Below are 19234 nucleotides of genomic sequence, written 5' to 3'. Positions count from 1 at the left end.
ACAGTAATCCAACCTGCTGTAATTCTCCAATTCATGGAAGCTTTTCATTGGATTTCTGATCGTTATTTGGAAAAAGTATGGGAGACTCGAGGTGTTAAAACAAAAGACGACATCACAAAACCACCCATTGTTTCAAAGGAGATTTTTTGGAAGTGTAGAGCAGAAAACATCACAGAAACAAAGACGGAGATGAAATTAAAACATACTTTCAGAAGAAGGAAACACTTCCATCTTTAAGGTCTAAAACGGAGGCGTTTCCCTCCTCCGTGTGAAGAAGCCTCCTCACAAACACACAGCAGATCTGGAAGCAGCTAATTTATTTCACTACTCTCTGGATACTTTGCACAGTTCATGTTCACTCATTGACATTTATTAAACATTCAGGCGATGGCGGGGGAGGGGTGTGGTTAATTTAACTTGATCTGCCGCACCCCCCCGGGACCTGTGCCTTACATTGCAAACTCACTGCTGATTGGCTGGCATCTTCTCAACCAATCAGGGCCCAGATTACAATCACACATCAGATTCAGGCCCTTTTATTGGGCCACAGAGATTAATAAAGGCAATGCACTGCTTTTTTAAACTAGGCTTTCATCTGAAATATTATATAATATTTTAAAAAAGAACATTGACAATATTCAATTAATAATAATAAGCTATGCGATCAGGCTGCCAGTTAGGAGAGATTATTCGTACCAGCCGGCACCCTGGGAGAGGCTCCCCTCTACATGAGCTGACGTTCTCTGAGCGTTACATTTATAATATCACCCCCCACCCCCCACGCTACCCTGCGCTCTTTACAGTAGTTCCCCAAGTCACATGACCTATGCAAAATAAAGGGCTCTTGCATTACAATTTCTGATCGGGTAATTCTTTTTTTTCTAACAAAATATGAAAATCTATAGAAAAAAATCTTCATCATTCAATAAAAGGTAGAGATATCAAAAAAAAGAAAAAATGTCGGCGCTCCGTTGTCTTTCAGTTTGGAGGCCAAATTCCAGCTAGAGGAAATTGCACTTGAGCAGCTGAATGGGTCTGAGAGGGCATCGCCGCACCAACAGCAGGGCGGGGGTTCATTTCTTGCGGGCGTGCTTGTATTTGTCCACGTAGGCCTTCACCAGGTTGGCCACCTTACTGGAGTTCACCTCACCACTCTTGCTGTGACACACCTGAAGATTAAAGAAAAAACACAAAGAACAGATGAGGTCAAACTAACGCTCATATTTACAGCTGCGTTTACGTTGTATCAGGGAGACGGCAGACAGAAAACTTATTTTAGTGAGCGAGACCAGGACAATACAATATACAAAATAGAATAATTTTAAGAATAATTTTTAAGAATAATTTTTTGAAAGATTTATAACAATAATAATAATACATTGTATTTATAGAGCGCTTTTTAAGAAACTCAAAGACACTTTACAGAGATCAAAAAAGCTTCTAAAACAGAATACATGAAAAAAACACCACTATATTTAATATAGTCGTTTTCCGGGCACAAACCTCCAATCTCCACATTTCACTATTTTGATTTTTTAAACCTCCCAACTCCTCTGGATCCTTTTAAAAACAGTGTTTTCTCTAATTCTTGAAAAACAGCAGTTTTGGAGATAGGTTTGTGCCCAACAGCGGTGATATACTTTATTTATTAGGTTTTTTTACACAGTTCAATGGAGTATTTACCTGTTGGTGGGGCATGGAAAAAACAACAACAAAACAGACCAGCCGTGTAAAACTAGAGACGAGGAGCAGCGTCCCTGCGCTCTGCTGTGGGCGGTTCACGCGTCGTATCATGTCCACGCCCCTTGTATTTCGGCATTTATCTCTTGTAAAACATAGTGTTTGAAAAATGAATGTGTACAAAAGCTAAGCAGCCAAAATTTCAGTCTAATCTAACATTTGTCTTGACAGACATAGCAACAGTAACTAAGAGGGGGGCGGGGCTTAGCAAAGAGTCCATCTGTTTTAGACACTCAGAGTAGGAGGCGTTTACCTTTTCTACCGCTTTGCGGACGATCTCCTTGTACTCCTCCTTCGTGATTTCCTTCTTTTGGTAGTAGGGCTTGATGGCTGTCTTCACTTCATTTATAGCTCTCTCCTGGATCTGCTGTTTCTGAAGCACAAAGAGGAAATCAGACTGCTGGTGAGAAAATGACTGAATGAAACAGAGGAAGAAAAGTCGTTCTTGAAGGACAGTTTGAGGTGGAGCGACAGGTCGTTACCTTTTCTTTTTTGGAGCTGTCAGCCTGAGCCTTGTTATGCTGGCTGGGCTGAGTTGTGGAGGATGGCAGGGCCTGGCTGGGTGCCGGCTGGACGTGGGTCGCCGCGGCAACACCAGCTTTGGTTGGGGTGGGAAGAAGGCCGGGTTTCCCATAAGCCACCATCGTACTCGCCATCTAGGGCAAACCAGGGAATAAGGATAAAAACTTGAATGAATTTTCTAATTTTTTTCACTCCCACAGTCTGAAACTTTATCATATAACCTCCTCAGTGCCACTCCTGTCTACGTCCCAATATTCCATACCGGCGTCGTGTATCCGTCAGGCTGAGCTGCTGCCGTCTGGCTGCCTTGATGCATGGGTGGCGGCGGTGGAGGAGGCGGTGGGAGCCCCTGAGCACCGACAGCGGGGACCTGAAGCAGTGGTACGGCAGGGTGGAGGTGCACGGGGACCTGAGGAGGCATGGCGTACGGTGCTGCAGGCTGCAAGCTGACCGGCAGCGGTCCACGCGGGCCCTGCATGGGGAAGTGATGGTGGAGAACATTCAGCGGAGGAGGAATCACGTTCATCACGGGCACCGGAGCGTTACCCGGGACTGCCTGGGGAGGAGGCTCGCTTTTAGGGGGATCTGAAAAAAAAAAAAAAAAAAAAAATTAGGAATCTGTCAAGGAGACTTTGTCTTCTATGAATGAATGAAAGCTAAAACAGCCACATTTTGCAGTGTATTTAAAGTACTTGATATTCATTTATGTATGATGATATTTAATTTAAGGGTGCTCCGATCAGGATTTTTTTTTTGCCCATAACACATTGACGGTAGCAGTACTGGCCAATAGCGATCACAGGGTTTACTTAAAGCCTTCTATTTATCATGTCGCATCATTATTTTTATTGATTTAACCCTCAGGGCTCGCTTTGTTTTTACTCACTCGTATCACTCTGCGCACAAAATGCACTTTTCAAAACCAAACTCTAAACAAGCATTTTTTTCTACCTTTTTTGACCATCAGTTAAATCATAAATACCAAATATTCATTAAAGTTCAGAGTTCTGACCCTTTAAATACCCGGATTTTGTGATGATGCCACTATGTTTTATTTTCTATATACTACATGCTAAGTATTTTTTTGTATCATTACAGCCTGGGATATGTCAATGATAATCAGCAACATTATTTTTTTGTGCAGTGTCAAATATTCACACCCATTCAAAATCAAAATTAGGCTATGAAAAGTATTATACATTAATATGATTTTCTACATTCATTGAGCTTTTTTATAAACTAACCATATTTTGTATTAATTTTTAATATTGGAAATTGGCATGGGACATGTGCAACTTTGTTTTCAGGTCATTTTTTTGTCACTTTTTCCTGCTAATTTTCAGGCCACGTGTTGTTAAGTTGCTCATTTGAGGTGCTGGTTCCAGCTAAAGCATCTCCCTCTGTCACTAGGAGAACATTAATCACAAGCACCACGACCATCGGTCCTATTTTTAAGGGAACTGTGGCTGATTCATTAATGGCTGTTTATCATCTCCATTTCCTCAAGCAGTAACTATAACATTTTTGGAGCGGCGATAAATAAAGTGTACAGAGAAGTCGCTGGTTTTCACAGTTGTGGGCTGAAACTGAGGAAGTTTGGACCTGCTGCTGCCGCCGGCTGCTCCTCCTCTTGTCGGTTCCAGCCTCCTGGTCCTCCCCTCTCCCTCTTGGAGTAATAATCCTGAACGTCTGCGGGTAATGTCCTCCTTACAGCCCAGCTGGAGGCCGATGACCAGCCTGACCGGTCGAGCATAGACTCTGCTGACTCCGCCTCTTTCCTCCGCCCACCGCCTCTGTTTTCGTTGAAGCGGCTGTATGCGTCATTCCCTGAATTGTTGCCTGTACCTGAGAAGTTGTTTCTGGGCTGCCAGCGGTTGTCGGACGTTTCCTCCTGCTGGCTGTAGAAGCTACGATTTCCCCCGCCCCGCCCCATGCCCCGGCCACGTTCAAACCCTCCACGCCCCCCTCGGCCCCGTGGCTCCCCTCTGTTCCCGCCGCTGTTGCGGTCTTCCCAGCGTGAGCCGCCGCCAAAGCCAAAGTCCCGGGTCTTGCCGTCAGCTTCACGACTCTTATCTGTAACCCAGTCCGGATTTTCTGACCAGGCCTGGCGTTCAGGGGAACTTTCTGCAGGCACACCATTTTCAAAGCGCCCAGCGCCTCCGAGATGCCTGCGCCCCTCACTGCCAGACCCACTGCCCTGCACAGGCCTCCAGCCGCCCCTCCTCCTCTGGGGAGATGGCTCTCTGGAGGCTGGCCGCTCCGAGCTGGGCCCTCGCCTGTAGGATCTTGTTCTGGATCGTGATCTAGACCGAGACCGTGACCTGGACCTAGAGCGAGTCCTGGATCGCCTCCTCCTCCTTTCGCGACTACGTTCCCTCCTAGAATAGTCTCTCTCACCGTCTCGGTCCCTGTCTCTTTCTCTACTGCGAGCTCGGGACGAGCGCCTTGAGGGCGGACTGCCGTCACGATCTCTAGACCGCGAGCGTGAGTGCCTTGATGGTTCTCGCTTGGAGTCCCTCTTTGGTGACCACGTAGAAGTTGGGGAGTGGAAGCGAGAGCGCCGCTGCCTGCCATTCTTCCTCTCTTGGCTCTTTTCTCGTCCCTGTTGGTCCTTGCAGCTCTCGTCCTTGGCATCTTGTCTTGCAGGTGCAGGAGGTTCGGAAGCAGCTGAGGCAGCGCTCTCCTTCGGTAGTTCCAAAATGGGACTGTTACCATGCTCACTCATGGGTGAACTGCAGTCCATGGGGACAACTTTAGTGTCATCCATGGATGGATCACCATCCTTGGAAGGACCATCATCATTGGAGGGACCATCATCCTTGGAGGGAGCGTCATCTTTGGCATGACTATCATCCTTGGATAGACCGTCATCCCTGAATAGACTGTCATCCTTGGATGGACTGTTCTTGGTCTCTTCCCCAGAGCTGTCAAATACTGAAGGTTCTTCTGATCCAGACATTTTTATATCAGCATCCTCAGAGGCTTTAGATTCAGGGACGGCTGAATCATCCTCTGACTCTCCAGCAGAGGGGGAAGCCGGTTCTTGAGAGTTCTCGCACGATTCAGCCATCACTTCCTTTGATGATTCTTCATTGTTGTCTTCTTCTGACTCTGCGCAAACTTCCATGTCTTCATCCTGCTCAGTCTGCTCCTCACAGTGTGGAGACATCAGGTTGTCCTGCAGGGCATCCTCAGAGTCAGAGGGTGATGGTGAAGTCCTTTTCTCAGACTCCTTTTCTCCAGAGGAAACTGGGCTTACTGGCTCCTGCTCCTCCTCCTCCTCCTCCTCCTCCTCCTCCTCCCTCTTGCTCTGGTCGTCCTCGGAGCACGATCCGGGGCTTTTGGGAGCCGAGTCTGAGGGACAAGACAAGTCATCGTCCACCTCATCTGGTTTCATTTCGTGTTTATACGATTGTTCCTGAGTCTCGTCACTGTCCTGTCCGACATCGTTACTGAAAGGTTCAGCACATCCTGGTTCATCAGCAGAGTTGAAACCATCTTCATTGAGGGTCTCTTCAGCGTCAGACAGCTGCTGCTGTGTGTTGTTCAAATTCAGTTCCTGATCAGTTTTGTCTTCCTCCTCCTTTTCCATATTGTCACATCCATCACCCTCTTCTTCCTCCTCACTTGCTGCTGGGCTGCTAACGACTTCTGGAGATTTTTTTTTTCTTGCTGTGGCTTTCCTTTTCCCACTGGCCTTTCGATTTGTTACCTGTTTGCCCTTCCTCTTGGCCGGCCCCTGAGAAGCCCGGCTCGGCTTTGCGGACTGGCCGGTTGGGGATTCAGAGTCTGATGAACTGGACTGTGGTGGCGATGATGGGTCAGATACGGGAGCCTCTTCCTGGGATTTATTGTTGCGTCCAGATCGTCTGGATGGTAAAGACTTGGCCTCTTTGGTGGGAGCTTTGGAGGTTGAAGCTCGACCTCCTCTCTTCTCTCCTCCTTTGGGACACGTGATGGCGCAGACAACACCCTGAAACGCTGTGAGAGAAAAAGATACCAGCAAGGCCCAGTAAGTATTTATCATTTCGAGATAAAATCAGCTGCCAATCCTTTTTAAAACACCAATTAGAAATATGTCAAGCCATCTGGATTGCTTTTTTTAATGTTTTATATGACTTTCTACTGACATTTATTAGTCACATAGATATGTACAGGCTTAGCTGCCAACAAAAAACGAACAGAAATATTACCTGTCACTTTAAATATTACCTATAACGCAAATGTATCATATATTAAATCTTGATTTTCATCTATACAAGTCTAAATCGAGTATAAATAATATCCATATAATTAATTTGCATTTGTTTACATCACTTTATTTACACATCAGAACCAATCCAAAACAAATCTAAACAATTTTTTTTTTTAAAAATTCACTCACCGAAATGACCAGGGCCAAATAGTGAACTGGTGGTAAAGGGAGGTGAGAATGGACTGTGATTCCAACCAGTGGGATGAAAGTTCTGCCTGTAAAATCAACAATGTACAAACACAACTTAATTCAAAGACACACACACACACACATATAATATACACACACCATATGTATATATATATATATATATATATATATATATATATATATATATATAAAACATTTATTTATTAACTTTGCTACTGATCCATTGTCTTATTTGCAACATAAGCTTCCATTTCTTTATATTTTAAGGCATTACTGTATTTTAGCACCTGCTTGCTTTCTGTGTTTGTAAACACAACTGAGAGAGAGAGATGCCAGCCACAAACAGCTGTTTCCACACGAGTCATCCCGCTTATTTTGACAGAGAACCGATCGTAACTTCAAAAATGATTTCTTGCTCTGTGAGGCAGGCAGATCTTCCGGCTTTTCATCTGCGCTCGCCACAGTGTGACTGACACGAACTTCAATCTGCTTGATGTGCTAACCTCAGCACGTTACTTAGCGTGCATCCAAAGGTTTCCAGGCCAAACTTGTGCTTCTGAACCTTTGTTCTGCATTATGTACATCAATCTCCATACTGTGCATTCTGTGTGCAGCTGCGTGCACCGAACCGTGACAGTTTGGCATGAATATACAAACTTTTAGAACCTTAACACACAAGTATGCCTGTCATGTACCTGTACTTTACTCGAGTCTTTTCTTTTCATCCCACTTTGTGCTTTAACTCCACGACATTTCAGAGAATATTGTACTTTTCGCTTCGCTTTTATCCGAAAGCTTTAGTTACTACACAAATTAAGAATTCTGTTAAATTAAACAAATTAAGTTCATAAAATATGACGTTTAGTTGTCAATTAAATTACAAAAGAGTTTATACAAGTACAGCTGCAACAAATAGTTTGATTAATCAATCAGTCGATTCATAGGAAAATAACTTTCAACCATTTTATTGAATATTTCAGTTGGGGTTTTTTGTAATGATTTTGAGGGTTTTTTTTGGGGGGGGGGGGGTAAGTTTTTTCTTAATTTTTAAATTAATTTTCAGCTTTGGAGCGTTTTTTTTCTATTATTTTTAAAATAATTTTAAGTTTGTTTTTTTTTTTTCCTTTGGAGGTCTTGAGTGTTTTTTTTCTGTTTTTAATGATTTTGACTTTTGGAAGTGTTTTTATTCTTTTTCTTTTTTTTATTAAACTGGACATAAGGGAGATAACTGCTTCCAACTTGTAAGTTTTGAATTTTGCCTGGTAAGGATTATTAACAGCACCAACAGGGTCAAACACAGCGATGTTAATTGGGATTTTATTACCTTGAGGTGCCATTAGCAGGGATGGGAGCAGCAGGAGAAAGCCACGGACAGTCTTGCACCTGCGGTTTACACTGTTGTAACGCAGTATCATATGGTATGTCGTCTGTCACCCACACAGGCTCTGAACTGCAGGAAAATAAAAACAAGATAAATTTATGGATGTGGAGGACTTACAAATATTAAGCATGAACCACTTACACTCCAGCTGTAAAAGCACAGTGTGCACAAGTCTTACATGCCTTCTTCACAAGACGCTGCAGACTTCGAGCCTTTACACACAAATAAACAACACAAAAAAGTAACATACTTGCCTGCTAACCTTTCTCTGTTCAAACCCACAGCGATGCAAATTTTTCACAGTATGCAACAATTGCTAAATAAATGTTTCGAATAGATTCACCAGCAGTGATGCCAGTTTGCAACAACTACCTGAAACATGTTGACCTAAAACAGCGTCTGACAGTGTATCTGAGGTAAGCTGCTGTACAGCAGAAGCTACCGAACACTATTTTACTGAGTTTCCTTCACACAAAATACTGAGTGAATCTGAGTTCCCTCTGCTGAACCGTTACACCCGGGCCGCACTGCCTGCACGAGCACTGCAGAACCTGTTGGGGTTTTTTTCGGCGCCCATGTTAACAGGTTAGACAAGTGGTTCCCAACTTGTGGGTTGCCATCCACAAGTGGGTCAAGAGTCCATTTTGAATGGACCACAAGTCACTCAGCAACATGTCAAGTTTTTTTAAAAAACTACTTTATTTTAAAGTTGTGTGAATTTCCAGCACAAAGCTATTATTCTGAAGTGCCATTTCCTGCTGCAGGGTGAGATATTTCTTTTTCCATTACAGCAACTATTTTCTTATCTATTGTTGGTGGTTTTATTTGGCCTATTAACATCCTGTGCCTTTGCAGCGATTTTATGTCACTGATCTTGAAGCAATGATATGCACTTTTTTGGTTGCAGTGCCATTTTTTCATTAAGTTTCTGTCAATATGTTTTGTTTTATTGTGTTCTAAGCTCACGTGCTGTTTATGTGACTGAGGAGAAATCTGGACCCCATGGCTGGACTAGTAAGGAGCCACTGGGTTAGAGCAGCCACACTGCATGCAGACCTGGGTGTTATGCAGTGATAATGTCTAGGACTTTTCCCGTGAAAGGCAAGAATGGCAGGAGTGTTATGTGCTGCATTTGTAAAACCTTAAAGGAGTAATAATGTGTGTTGTTGTCTTGGTTCAGATTATAGAGCCTTCGTGTCATAACTCCTCATAATATGTGTGACATTATTGGTTGGTGCCATTAATTGTGGTGCAAAAGCTCAGAAAAACCATCCGCATTCAGAAAAACTTGCATCTCTTTTTTGCCACATGCTCTGAGTAAAAGTCCTGAAGACAAAAACAACACTTGGAAAGAATATACTGACGTGCCAATTAATAACTCAAAAACTCCCCTGGTGTGTAAAGGTCTTTAATCTGGGTTCTTAGGTGAAATTAAATGATGTCAGTCTTTGATATTGTTGTGAAATACACATACAGTTGCTGTGGAGCTATGAGGACAAAATTAAATCAGCACATTTGGAGTAATTTGCCGTGTACTCCAGCAGGGGGCTTTCTTCAAATGCACTGCCCCTCTGACCCACTGCCCTCTCTGTAAACTCTGCTGCTCTTACTCTCTTTGCTGGAGTGAAATGCTGGACACTAACCGTGTATTACTATATCGCTCAGAATTCATTGTATATATTAAGTCATCAGAGAGGGAGGCGTGACTTACATGTCCTGAGGCGATGCTGTCGTTAATGAGACACAGGAAGACGGTGACCAAGTACAGCACTCTGTCCCTCTCACCTGGACAAAATAAACACAACACAGATGAGACTCAGCATTGAGGAAACGTTACAATAACATTACAGAGAAGGATGAACACAGGACAATGAAAACAACTTCAGAAAATCACCTTTTTCCTGCTCAGAGAGGAGGGGTCCTCATCGTTACCTGGAGAAGACATTTGCAGACAGTCAGATATAGCTGACAAAAGTGAGCGGGTCACAATGACTGAGGTGGAAGACGGGTGTTAACATACATTTCCTCACAAGTCCTTTTGTTTTGGCGTCTGCCATCCTCTCCACTTTTTGCCGTCTCGGTCTTCTTGCGGGCTTATTTCTGAAAAGAAAAAAAAAAGCATCTAAATTGTTTGTTTATGGTAAAAAAAAACAACAACAGAGCACAGAATTTCATACTACTACATCACTTTTTCCTGATAAATGATTAAGTAGATCACATTAGATATTTCCTCTTATCTTTTGGACTAGACTTGCTGATATGCTAACCTTCCCATCCTATAAAACCAAATGAAAAACTGGCCGATACTCACTTGAGACAGAGTTTTTGTTCGGGGTTTCTACAGCAGCAACTCTCAGCTTCAGGCTGAGTCACTCGTTTCCTCACAGGAACCTTCAAAACAGACAGATTATGTTGGGTTGCAGCTGTATGCGTCACGTCGTTTAACACCTAAACTCACATTTACAGGTTCTTTTTTTAAGATGTGCAAACAGTAAACTTTGCCATTAGAAACCATTGTTTAAACTGTAATGTTTTGATTGGCTCCACGCGTACAGAGACAGACGACAAAAAACATTCAGACAGTTATGTTCACAGACGAGGGCGCCGAAACGTGAACATTGTTTTTCCCATCAAAACAATGTGGGTGGTGTGTGTCAATGACCTGAGTTAACTTCCCTTCATCTGCATAGATGTAATTTCAGAATAACTTAAAACAGGGTTCACACAGACATTACAAAATTAAAAGTAGTTTTTTTAAGTGCTACTTTTTAATTTTAAAGAACTTTATTCAAAGCAAATAATTCTTTTTAAAATATTTTATCAAACGCAAATAAATTATGTGATTAATGTCTCTTGTTATCAAACTCTTTTAAGGCATTACTGTATTCAATGTGAAGAGCCGATGTACCACCCAAACACTGTAGTTTATTTTGACTTCTCTCCTCTCTTAAAACCACTAGGACTATGTTAGCATGGCAAAGGTCAGCTTTTTACCGTGATTTGTTTACTTCTCTGAAAATGAAGTTGAACTTCCAACAGTCAGCACTTCTATGCGCTACTTTTCTTTGAATATGAAAAACTGACAAAATATATATCAAAAATAATATGAAAGCCCTGACAAAAAAGGGCTTCTTTTAGGGTATTCAAATATATTTTCCCCCCAAAAACAGCAGCTTAAAAACAAATCTTTTTTAAGTTCACAGTGTTGGTTTATGACAGCAGAGGGACTTTTCTTAAAGGGATAGTTCACCAAACAAAATGCAAATTCAGTCATGATCTGGCACATGACGCCAGTGACCTTTTTCAAAACAAATTGGCACGTCGGAGCTTCAGGACACTTGGATTCGGATGTGCAGTATGGAGACTATTGTGGTTTTATTAAATATATTTTTTAACATTTGAATTCTGGTCACCATTTGCTTCACCTGTTTGAAAGATGAGTGCAACGTCTTTTCCCCGTAAACCTCCAGCAGTGTTTTGTGGACTATAAACTTCAACCAACTTTCCACTGGCACGAGGGTGAGTAGATAATGACTGAATTTTCATTTCTGGGTGAACTGTCTCTTTAACAACAAACACAGCTACGACAGAGAAGAGACGGGCAGAAAGCAGACTGACCTGCACGCAGCTCACATTCCCGTCCCATCTGTAAACATTAGTGAAAGGTCGTCTGTCCACCGGGCAGGAGGGAGCCATCTGCAACTTTAAGTGAATTCAGCAGCTTACAAGATGGAAAAAATTAACACTGGTTTAAATGTTTCACAGGTTTTAGCTTAATTTAGTAAAAGGCTTAAAAAGTCTCCTGAATGGACATACAGGTTCAATTCGTCATGTAATTAGCGCTCTGAGTTTATTCCTGCTTATACCAATTTTTTTACAAAATTATTACAAATTTTATTCAGTTCAGAATTTTGATCATCGAGCATCACCTCTGCCCATGTGAGCAGACATCTGAGGCAGAAGACGTGGCAGCAGCTGTCAGGCATGGCGAGCTCGCCTCCGGCCAGGACGCCGAGGCAGATAGGACATCTCTCCGCCTCCTCAGCATCCGTTCCATCAGGCGGGCCCTGGCCGCCTGAAAACACACACACACACACACACACACACACACACACACACACACACACACACACACACACAAATGAATGATTTCGATCTGATACTTTATATGCAGATTAAGGTTTTTCAAAGTGGAAATGTGTGGATATTCTACAACTGATAGGTTATACTGTTCATGTAACATGTACCTAAACATTTAAACAAAAACATCATTGTGCTGTGCAAAGTCTCACCACTTCCAGCTCCAGTCATGTCCACCTCGGACTGTCCTGATCACCACTACAACACAAAGAAGGTAAGAAAATGAAGACAAAGGTGACGCTGGTGCAAAGTAGAGTACAGCTCGTGGCGTTCACAGTGTTTCAGCCCACAGGGAAATAAACCAAAACCTCTTTACATCAGCAACAAGACATGAAAGAAACTACAATAAAAGACCAGTTTGTTTTAATTATTTGAGCTCTGTTAGATTGGCGGGTTTACTTTTCCAAGAGGGACAGTGGTCTGCGATGTTTACATCATCTCCTCTTCTTTTGGGACATAAAACACTTTGTGATATTTCACTATGAATGAGATGATGTAACACATTTAATGACATGACTAAGCCGGACATCGACAGACCCAATTCGCAAATGTGAATTAGCCTGGAACCTCTCAGTTCATTTTTCAAAGGGCGTCATCAACTGCTGTAGACCAAAATGCCTCTAGACACATTTTGTAGACTTGCAGCCAATCAGAGCCAGGAAACATGTCCCATAGTGCTGAGCAATTGACAAATGTAAACAGGGTGCAGTGTGCAGAGAGGAGCTGTGATGGTGCGGCATCAATACCTCTCTGAACACTCATTTTTTTCTGTCAAAAATTGACAGCAGCACTTTGACATCAGTTTGACATCAGCTGCACCCTTATTGGAAAATGTCAGATATTCTTTACTGAGCTGGATTTATGCCTGCTGTAATGTCCCCAGTGTAAATTTTGGATAAAGTACAAAACTTTGCATCCATCGTCTCAAACACCCTAAATTAACCAGATAAACTGTCGTGATTAGACCGACCCATCTGAGGCCAGCTGGAAATTTGTCTGAACAGGAGGGGCACCAGACACATCTGATAGACAAATAAAACATGAGCTTGCAGATTTGTCTCGTCCCCAGACTATCTATGACTGAGTCACAAACTCAAATATAAATATAAAATACCAATGAGTAAATCAGAGTAAAGAAAAAACGTATTTTTCCAAGATTAAGCAACAGCTGCTGTTGCTGTAACACAGAGCAATGGATGAATGGCTGCACTGATAAATTGTCCTGCCCTTGCATCCAGTTTCTACAAATCTATGGCAGTATATTTGAGCCTAATTCCTAAACTAAATATTGGTGATTCAGAGCACAAAGAGATATATTTTTCAAGCGGAAAAATTATATTTTGAAAAAGAAATTACCTATAATTTATTTTTGGAATGAGCAAACAAAAATCAGTTCTGCGCGCAATAAATTAATTTGCATGTTTGCTATGATCCATACTTTATTTACATGGCCTTTGACAAAACTCAAAACTGTGCACTCAACTGTGCCTGCACACCTGCTCAACCTGGCACAGCATTTCAACGTGCCACAAAACTAATGGGAATAAAATCTGACTGGCTGTTTCATCTCCAATCACAAAGATTTCATAAGAAGATTAAAGACAGAGGATTCAGATTTCAGCCAGTGGACACGACAGAATCAAACAATACGCTGCAGGGTCATGCAAGTTTTGAATTTCTAGTTTTGTGATATTACCTTATTGTTTGCCAAATCCTGGTGTTATCCAACCAATTATAGATCATTCTACATGCAATTTCATTGTAAATTATAAATGTTTAAAGTAATCCTGTTCTGGTTTACCTTCACTATGGTCATGCAAAATTTCAAGTTATGCTGCTGTACACTTTTTGATAAAATTTAAGGAAAAGTCACTCAAATGTAATTAAATAATTTTGGTTCCGTCATTTAAAAAAAAAAAAAAGTTGAAGTAGTCAATGTTGGATTTCTTCCAGTTGGTTGTGGATGAAGCCATGCCAGAAGTGCAGAGAAACTAGGACAAATATGTCAAATCGAGCAGAAAAAAAATGTGCAGGCACAAATGTTTTGGTGCAAAATTCTGAAAGTTACATGCACCAGTGCATGCACAAAGAAAAAAGTATTTTGACACACTAATAGATTTATCTTTCCATTGACAAAACTACACAGGTTTTTAAATAATCATAACATTTCAATCATTAAATATAGTTAAGTGCAATCAAGTGCAATAACATAAGACTGAACACGCTAACTGGTGTGTATTTAATACTGTGGAAAAGCTTTTTTGGGGGAGCACCATACTGCACGTTTTTTTGGGAGTTGTTTTGCTGTATCGGCTGAAAAGCTAATATTAGCCCTGTGTATGAGTCTACCAGTGACTCATCACACTGCCACTCACTCTTGATGGGTGTTAAAATAACAACACAACATTGTTTGTATGTCCTCTGCTGGATTTGAGCTTATGAAAAACACACCAGGGACAAAGAGAAATAGATGAGTGATGAAACATTACAAATGCAGCACTGCCTGCTGTGTCGTGTAAAAAAAAAATGCTGAGCAGGCCCAGCTGATTCTGATTTTGTATGAAGACGGTAAGAGAAAAAGATCTAAGAGACTTTGAAAAAAGGGTTCATTGTTGGGGCACGGATGGCAGGAGCTTCAGTCACAAAGAGCGCCCGGCTGTCTAGTGTTTCAACAGGAATAGAGAGTGACGTCTGCTTTAGATCTGAGGGCAAGACATCGGTAAGAAAGGTCAGGGATTGTGGCGCACATTTGATGATGGTGGTGCTCATGCACTACAGCAATATGTAAGGAAAATTAGGAGAGCTACTCTTCCTCGGGTGACTGATGGTGTTAATACAGATGTGATCAGACTGTGTGAGCATGAGGAGTCCGTCAGAAACTAAGACAGGGATGTTATAGTAGGGTTACAGTGCAGACACCCCTCATTCAAACATGAATGCACATTTGAGCGTTCAGTGGTGTGAAAACCAAATTCACAAAAAAAAGTGACAGTCAGATGAGTCCCCCTTCACCACGTTCTCGACAAGTGGGCGAGTGCATGTGTGGGGTTCACCAAGAGAGCGGTACAGCCTGAGTGCTTGACCCCTACAGTGAGGGGACTCGGTGGCTCTGCTATGCCCGGGGGGCATTTTGCCGGCATAGTTAGGGGTCCAGTTCACTTGTCCCCTGAGAGAGGACAAGTGGACATAACATAAAGTGTCTTGCTTAGACACTTTATGTTGTTTTTTCTTTTAGCTTGTATATATATCCGTCTTTGCACCTTGGTACAAAGCCACTGTAGCTTTGCAGTAGTTTTAGCTGATGTTGCCTTCTAAAAAATATAAATACAAATGCGGAAATACCACAACGAGACTGCAAAACTCAGCGTGGTTAGCATGGACTCCTGGTGATCTTTCCAACAAGTTTATTTTCTGGTGGAGATAATCATGTTATTATGTTGACAGACACATGGTACACATTATTTTACAATATGACAACTGTTAATTGTCTGAACAATTAACTTGTTAATTATTTGCTTTTTAATTTTTGGATGGTTGGTGATGATCATGATGAAGCTGAAGTTACTTGCATTAAATTAGAGAGGAGGGGAGGCGGTTTTTTGTCTCCTGCATATGAAAATATTGTGCCTCGCAAGAGTTATTTGATTTAATTCTTGTTGTATATCAAGCACTTAGCCTCATCTATCTCAATACTAGACAGGACGTCAAGAATTACAATAAGAGTTTTCGGAATTTAGCCATTGAACAACTACACAAAAACTCCTAACATATGCACTGGTCGATATATTGGAAATAATTGATAGATGCAGTGATCATTTTTAAATTTTAAAACTTTAGAAGTATTTCTTCTATTTCATAGTGTGACTCATGCACTTTCCTTGGCAACACTGACAGACAACAGTTGGCTCAAACCAACACAGACAGCTACTGACGAGATTTGTGTCTAAGAAAGATTTTCTGTTGCGTTTTTCAAGCTTTAACGTCCAGAGTCCAAACTTATTGATTCTGTCATGGTGAACAAATCTAGATCCTGCAGATTGTAACACTTTTCCTAATAGTCTGGCAGTGAGCAGAAGTCTGTGATTTAGCTTTACAGCTAAGAATGATGCAGGTATTTGATCAGAATCCGTCACAGCTTTCGCCACTCGCAATATGACAAAACGTGTGGAAAAAAAGTGAAATCAGTTCAAAAGATTCAGACCAGAGCTTCGGCAATGGGGGAAACCCCTGAATTAGGTTTCAGTTGTGAGCACTTAAAATAACCCAAGTCAACACAGGCCATTAGTCACTAGCCTTGAGCTCAAAAAACATTTTAACATCCTTTTAACACCACCGGATGTAAGCGCGAAAACAGAGCTAGGCTAACATCAGATTTATTCCTCGTGATAACGCACACCAGCTGGCGTGATTGGTGTGATTAAATATCAGTCTTGCTTGCGGACAGACACTTGTGAAAGCTTGCTGGTGTTTTGTGCCAGCACGGCCTGCCTCCTACAGACACAAAATTAGCACCAACTTGATCAACCAGTGCCAACACGACGATGACAACAGCGTTGTTGTTGGTTAGCCAGACTGCTGCTGCTAGCTAAAAACACAGCTACCCATGGGCTAGTTAGCTGTTGCTAGCACGACAGCAAACAGGGCTAAATAGTTTCTAATATTAGCCACAATGGTTGCACTGAAGGTCATAAGTTAGCTAACTAGCTAGCTGGCTAGCAGCTGAAAGCTACTGATCTGCTTTCAACAACAGCACCTGCTTACGTCGCTTTTAGCTTGCTAGCTGTTAGCTCCAGTTAGCTCTAGTTAGCTCTAGTTGGCTAGCGGCAAGTGTCGGTACTCACCTTTAAGTGCTGCTGCAGCTGGGTTGCAACTAGTAAACTGGCTTTAGCGTCCAAACTCCTGCTATGAAATGTTGACGAATCACGCAATCCGGTATTTGTTTTGGGTTAAAAAACGGAGCGTAGCTTTCAGAAAGTCTCAGCCACATGTCTCGCGGTCTGGCTGTGAGTTGGTGCAGCTGTCGCCCCCTACTGACACCGCCGAGCATTACAGGCGCAGAGAGGATTTATCCCTCTAGTGGTGTTTACAGCACAGGAGATACAGCAACAGGTGGCACAGTATCCAAAAACTGTATTCAGCTTCAGCGTCGTTAACTCTTATGGACAAGACTGGCATTGACTATATTTGCTGATTTATTTGCAGAAGAAATCAGCAAATCAACTGTGCTTCTCAACCCTTTGGACCTTGAGCAAATTGGTTTGATATCTTTCAAAAGCATGGGGTAAAGGCAAATGAGGAACTTAACAAGACATTGCCCAAAAATTAACAAGAAATTGGTAAAATAAATAAATAAATAAATAAATAAATAAATTAATAAATAAATAAATTTAAAAAAGGGTAAGGAAAATTACCTGGAAATGAGAATTTATCTTTGAAAAAATAAAAAAAGATATCAGAAAAAGACCAAAAAATGATACATTTTAAAAAAAAAAAACATTTAGTTTTGTAATATTATCTAATTTAAAATAATAACAATAATAATGATAACAATAACAGTAATACTACTAATTATTATTGTTATTGAAATACATAGTACAATCATAAAATATATAGACACTTTTTTCCTTTTTTTCACTTTCTAATAATCCTCCCCCATTTTTAAAGACAAAGTTTTAGGTCCTTGTCCTTTACTTATTTCTCACAATTTGTGGAACATTTCTTGCCAAGTTAGCCATTGCTTTTTCCCCTTTATTTATTTTAAATCAAACCAATTTGCTCAGGTTTCAACGGGTTAAATAGCTTGTGGAAGGCATCCAAATGCAGCGCAAAAAAACTAATGCCAAGTCAGGTTTCGAAGGGTCAACCAGGGGTCCAGGGACCCCCAGGGGTCCTTGAGGGAGTTCCAGAGGGGGTCCCCAGAAAAATAGGGATAGTTAATTTTCATGAAATAATTCACTTTTTGAAAAGAGTCCAGTGTGAATAAGTCACAAAAGTGACCACTGTGATGTTTCACTTATTCAGCTGTTATCTCATTGACTGTAGTTGACGGCTATAGAACTCTGGTTTTAATCATGTCTAACAACCAAAATCTTTTCAGATGGAGGTCCTCAAAGCAAAATGTGATTAAATGGAGATCCGTGACCAAAGGGTCCATTTGTTTCATTCGAATGACTGAAAAACGAGCACCACCTCAGCCACGATTACATAAGACTCCCTGCATCTTTTGATTAAATGCAGAAACACCACAGAAAAGACCAACGAACAACAAAGACTGAAGCAAAAATAACCCAGCACGAGGATCTCACATTATGCTCTAAGCACTAACAAAATGAGACGGTACAGTCTTTTTGATGAATACTGAAAGTTCTGTGAAAGATTAAACACAGAGTATGTTTTGGGAGCTGTGGGAAGTGGAGCGCTCAGCAAAGTCATTAACAATTCAATTATGTTGAAAGGAACGAGGCAAAGGAACGTGTCCAGTGGTTAAGCAGAACAAAAGGATGAGCTTGCCAAAAAAGAGAGCTTGTTAGGTTATATCAGACAAGAGGGCTGTTTGAAGTTCCAACTACCAACCATGAAAACTTAGTGCTGAATATTAAAAACACTGGCATCTGTTAAGACGTTTCTTATTTAGCACACAACAGGGAGCTGCGATGAATCCAGGGAAAGACTCATGCTCTGTGTTCTCTGTACCAGTGGTTGCCCAATTCCTTTCTCTAGCTGCAACCAGTGAGTCGCTCTATCGGTTGGTTGATCAGTCAGTAGACAAAAATTTCCTCACACTTTGGCGGCCACAGTTTTTGCTCTAACTAGGAGGCTAAATTTTTGCATAGTGGTCGCAGCCATTGAAAATTCACCATTGTCAGATAGCTCTTGATGAACTCCAAAAGTATTCAGCTGAATTTATTTCATAATGTCTCTAAAGTGTTTTTGTTGTTGTAATCTTTGATTGAACTGCTCAATATTTAGGATGTTTAGGTCAAGTTTGTATTAGAACGGCTACCTCTTGGAATGACACAGGCCATTTATTTTTGCTCACTATTTCA

General features: G+C 41.5%; 1 protein-coding gene across 2 annotated transcripts; it reads right to left on the bottom strand.

Moving 5' to 3' along the window:
• Positions 1 to 336: 336 nt before the first annotated feature.
• On the bottom strand, positions 337 to 17209 carry scaf11 (SR-related CTD-associated factor 11). Of its 2 annotated transcripts, none has more exons than XM_042511213.1 (15): positions 17030 to 17209; positions 12341 to 12386; positions 11978 to 12123; positions 11667 to 11750; positions 10360 to 10439; positions 10069 to 10148; positions 9943 to 9980; positions 9760 to 9833; positions 7992 to 8117; positions 6647 to 6732; positions 3865 to 6243; positions 2525 to 2847; positions 2223 to 2396; positions 1994 to 2113; positions 337 to 1169 (listed from the first exon to the last, which is right to left on the bottom strand). In XM_042511213.1, exons 2-15 carry the CDS (start codon positions 12357 to 12359, stop codon positions 1074 to 1076), a joined length of 3825 nt encoding a protein of 1274 aa, XP_042367147.1. In that variant the 5' UTR covers positions 12360 to 12386; positions 17030 to 17209; the 3' UTR covers positions 337 to 1073. The 2 variants fall into 2 exon arrangements, with proteins under 2 accessions (XP_042367147.1, XP_042367149.1); XM_042511215.1 differs by having other exon boundaries at positions 11667 to 11744.
• Positions 17210 to 19234: the final 2025 nt, after the last annotated feature.

Source organism: Plectropomus leopardus, chromosome 22 (assembly GCF_008729295.1).
Source record: "Plectropomus leopardus isolate mb chromosome 22, YSFRI_Pleo_2.0, whole genome shotgun sequence".
Lineage (NCBI taxonomy): Eukaryota > Metazoa > Chordata > Actinopteri > Perciformes > Serranidae > Plectropomus > Plectropomus leopardus.
This window is presented reverse-complemented; position numbering and strand designations above follow the sequence as displayed.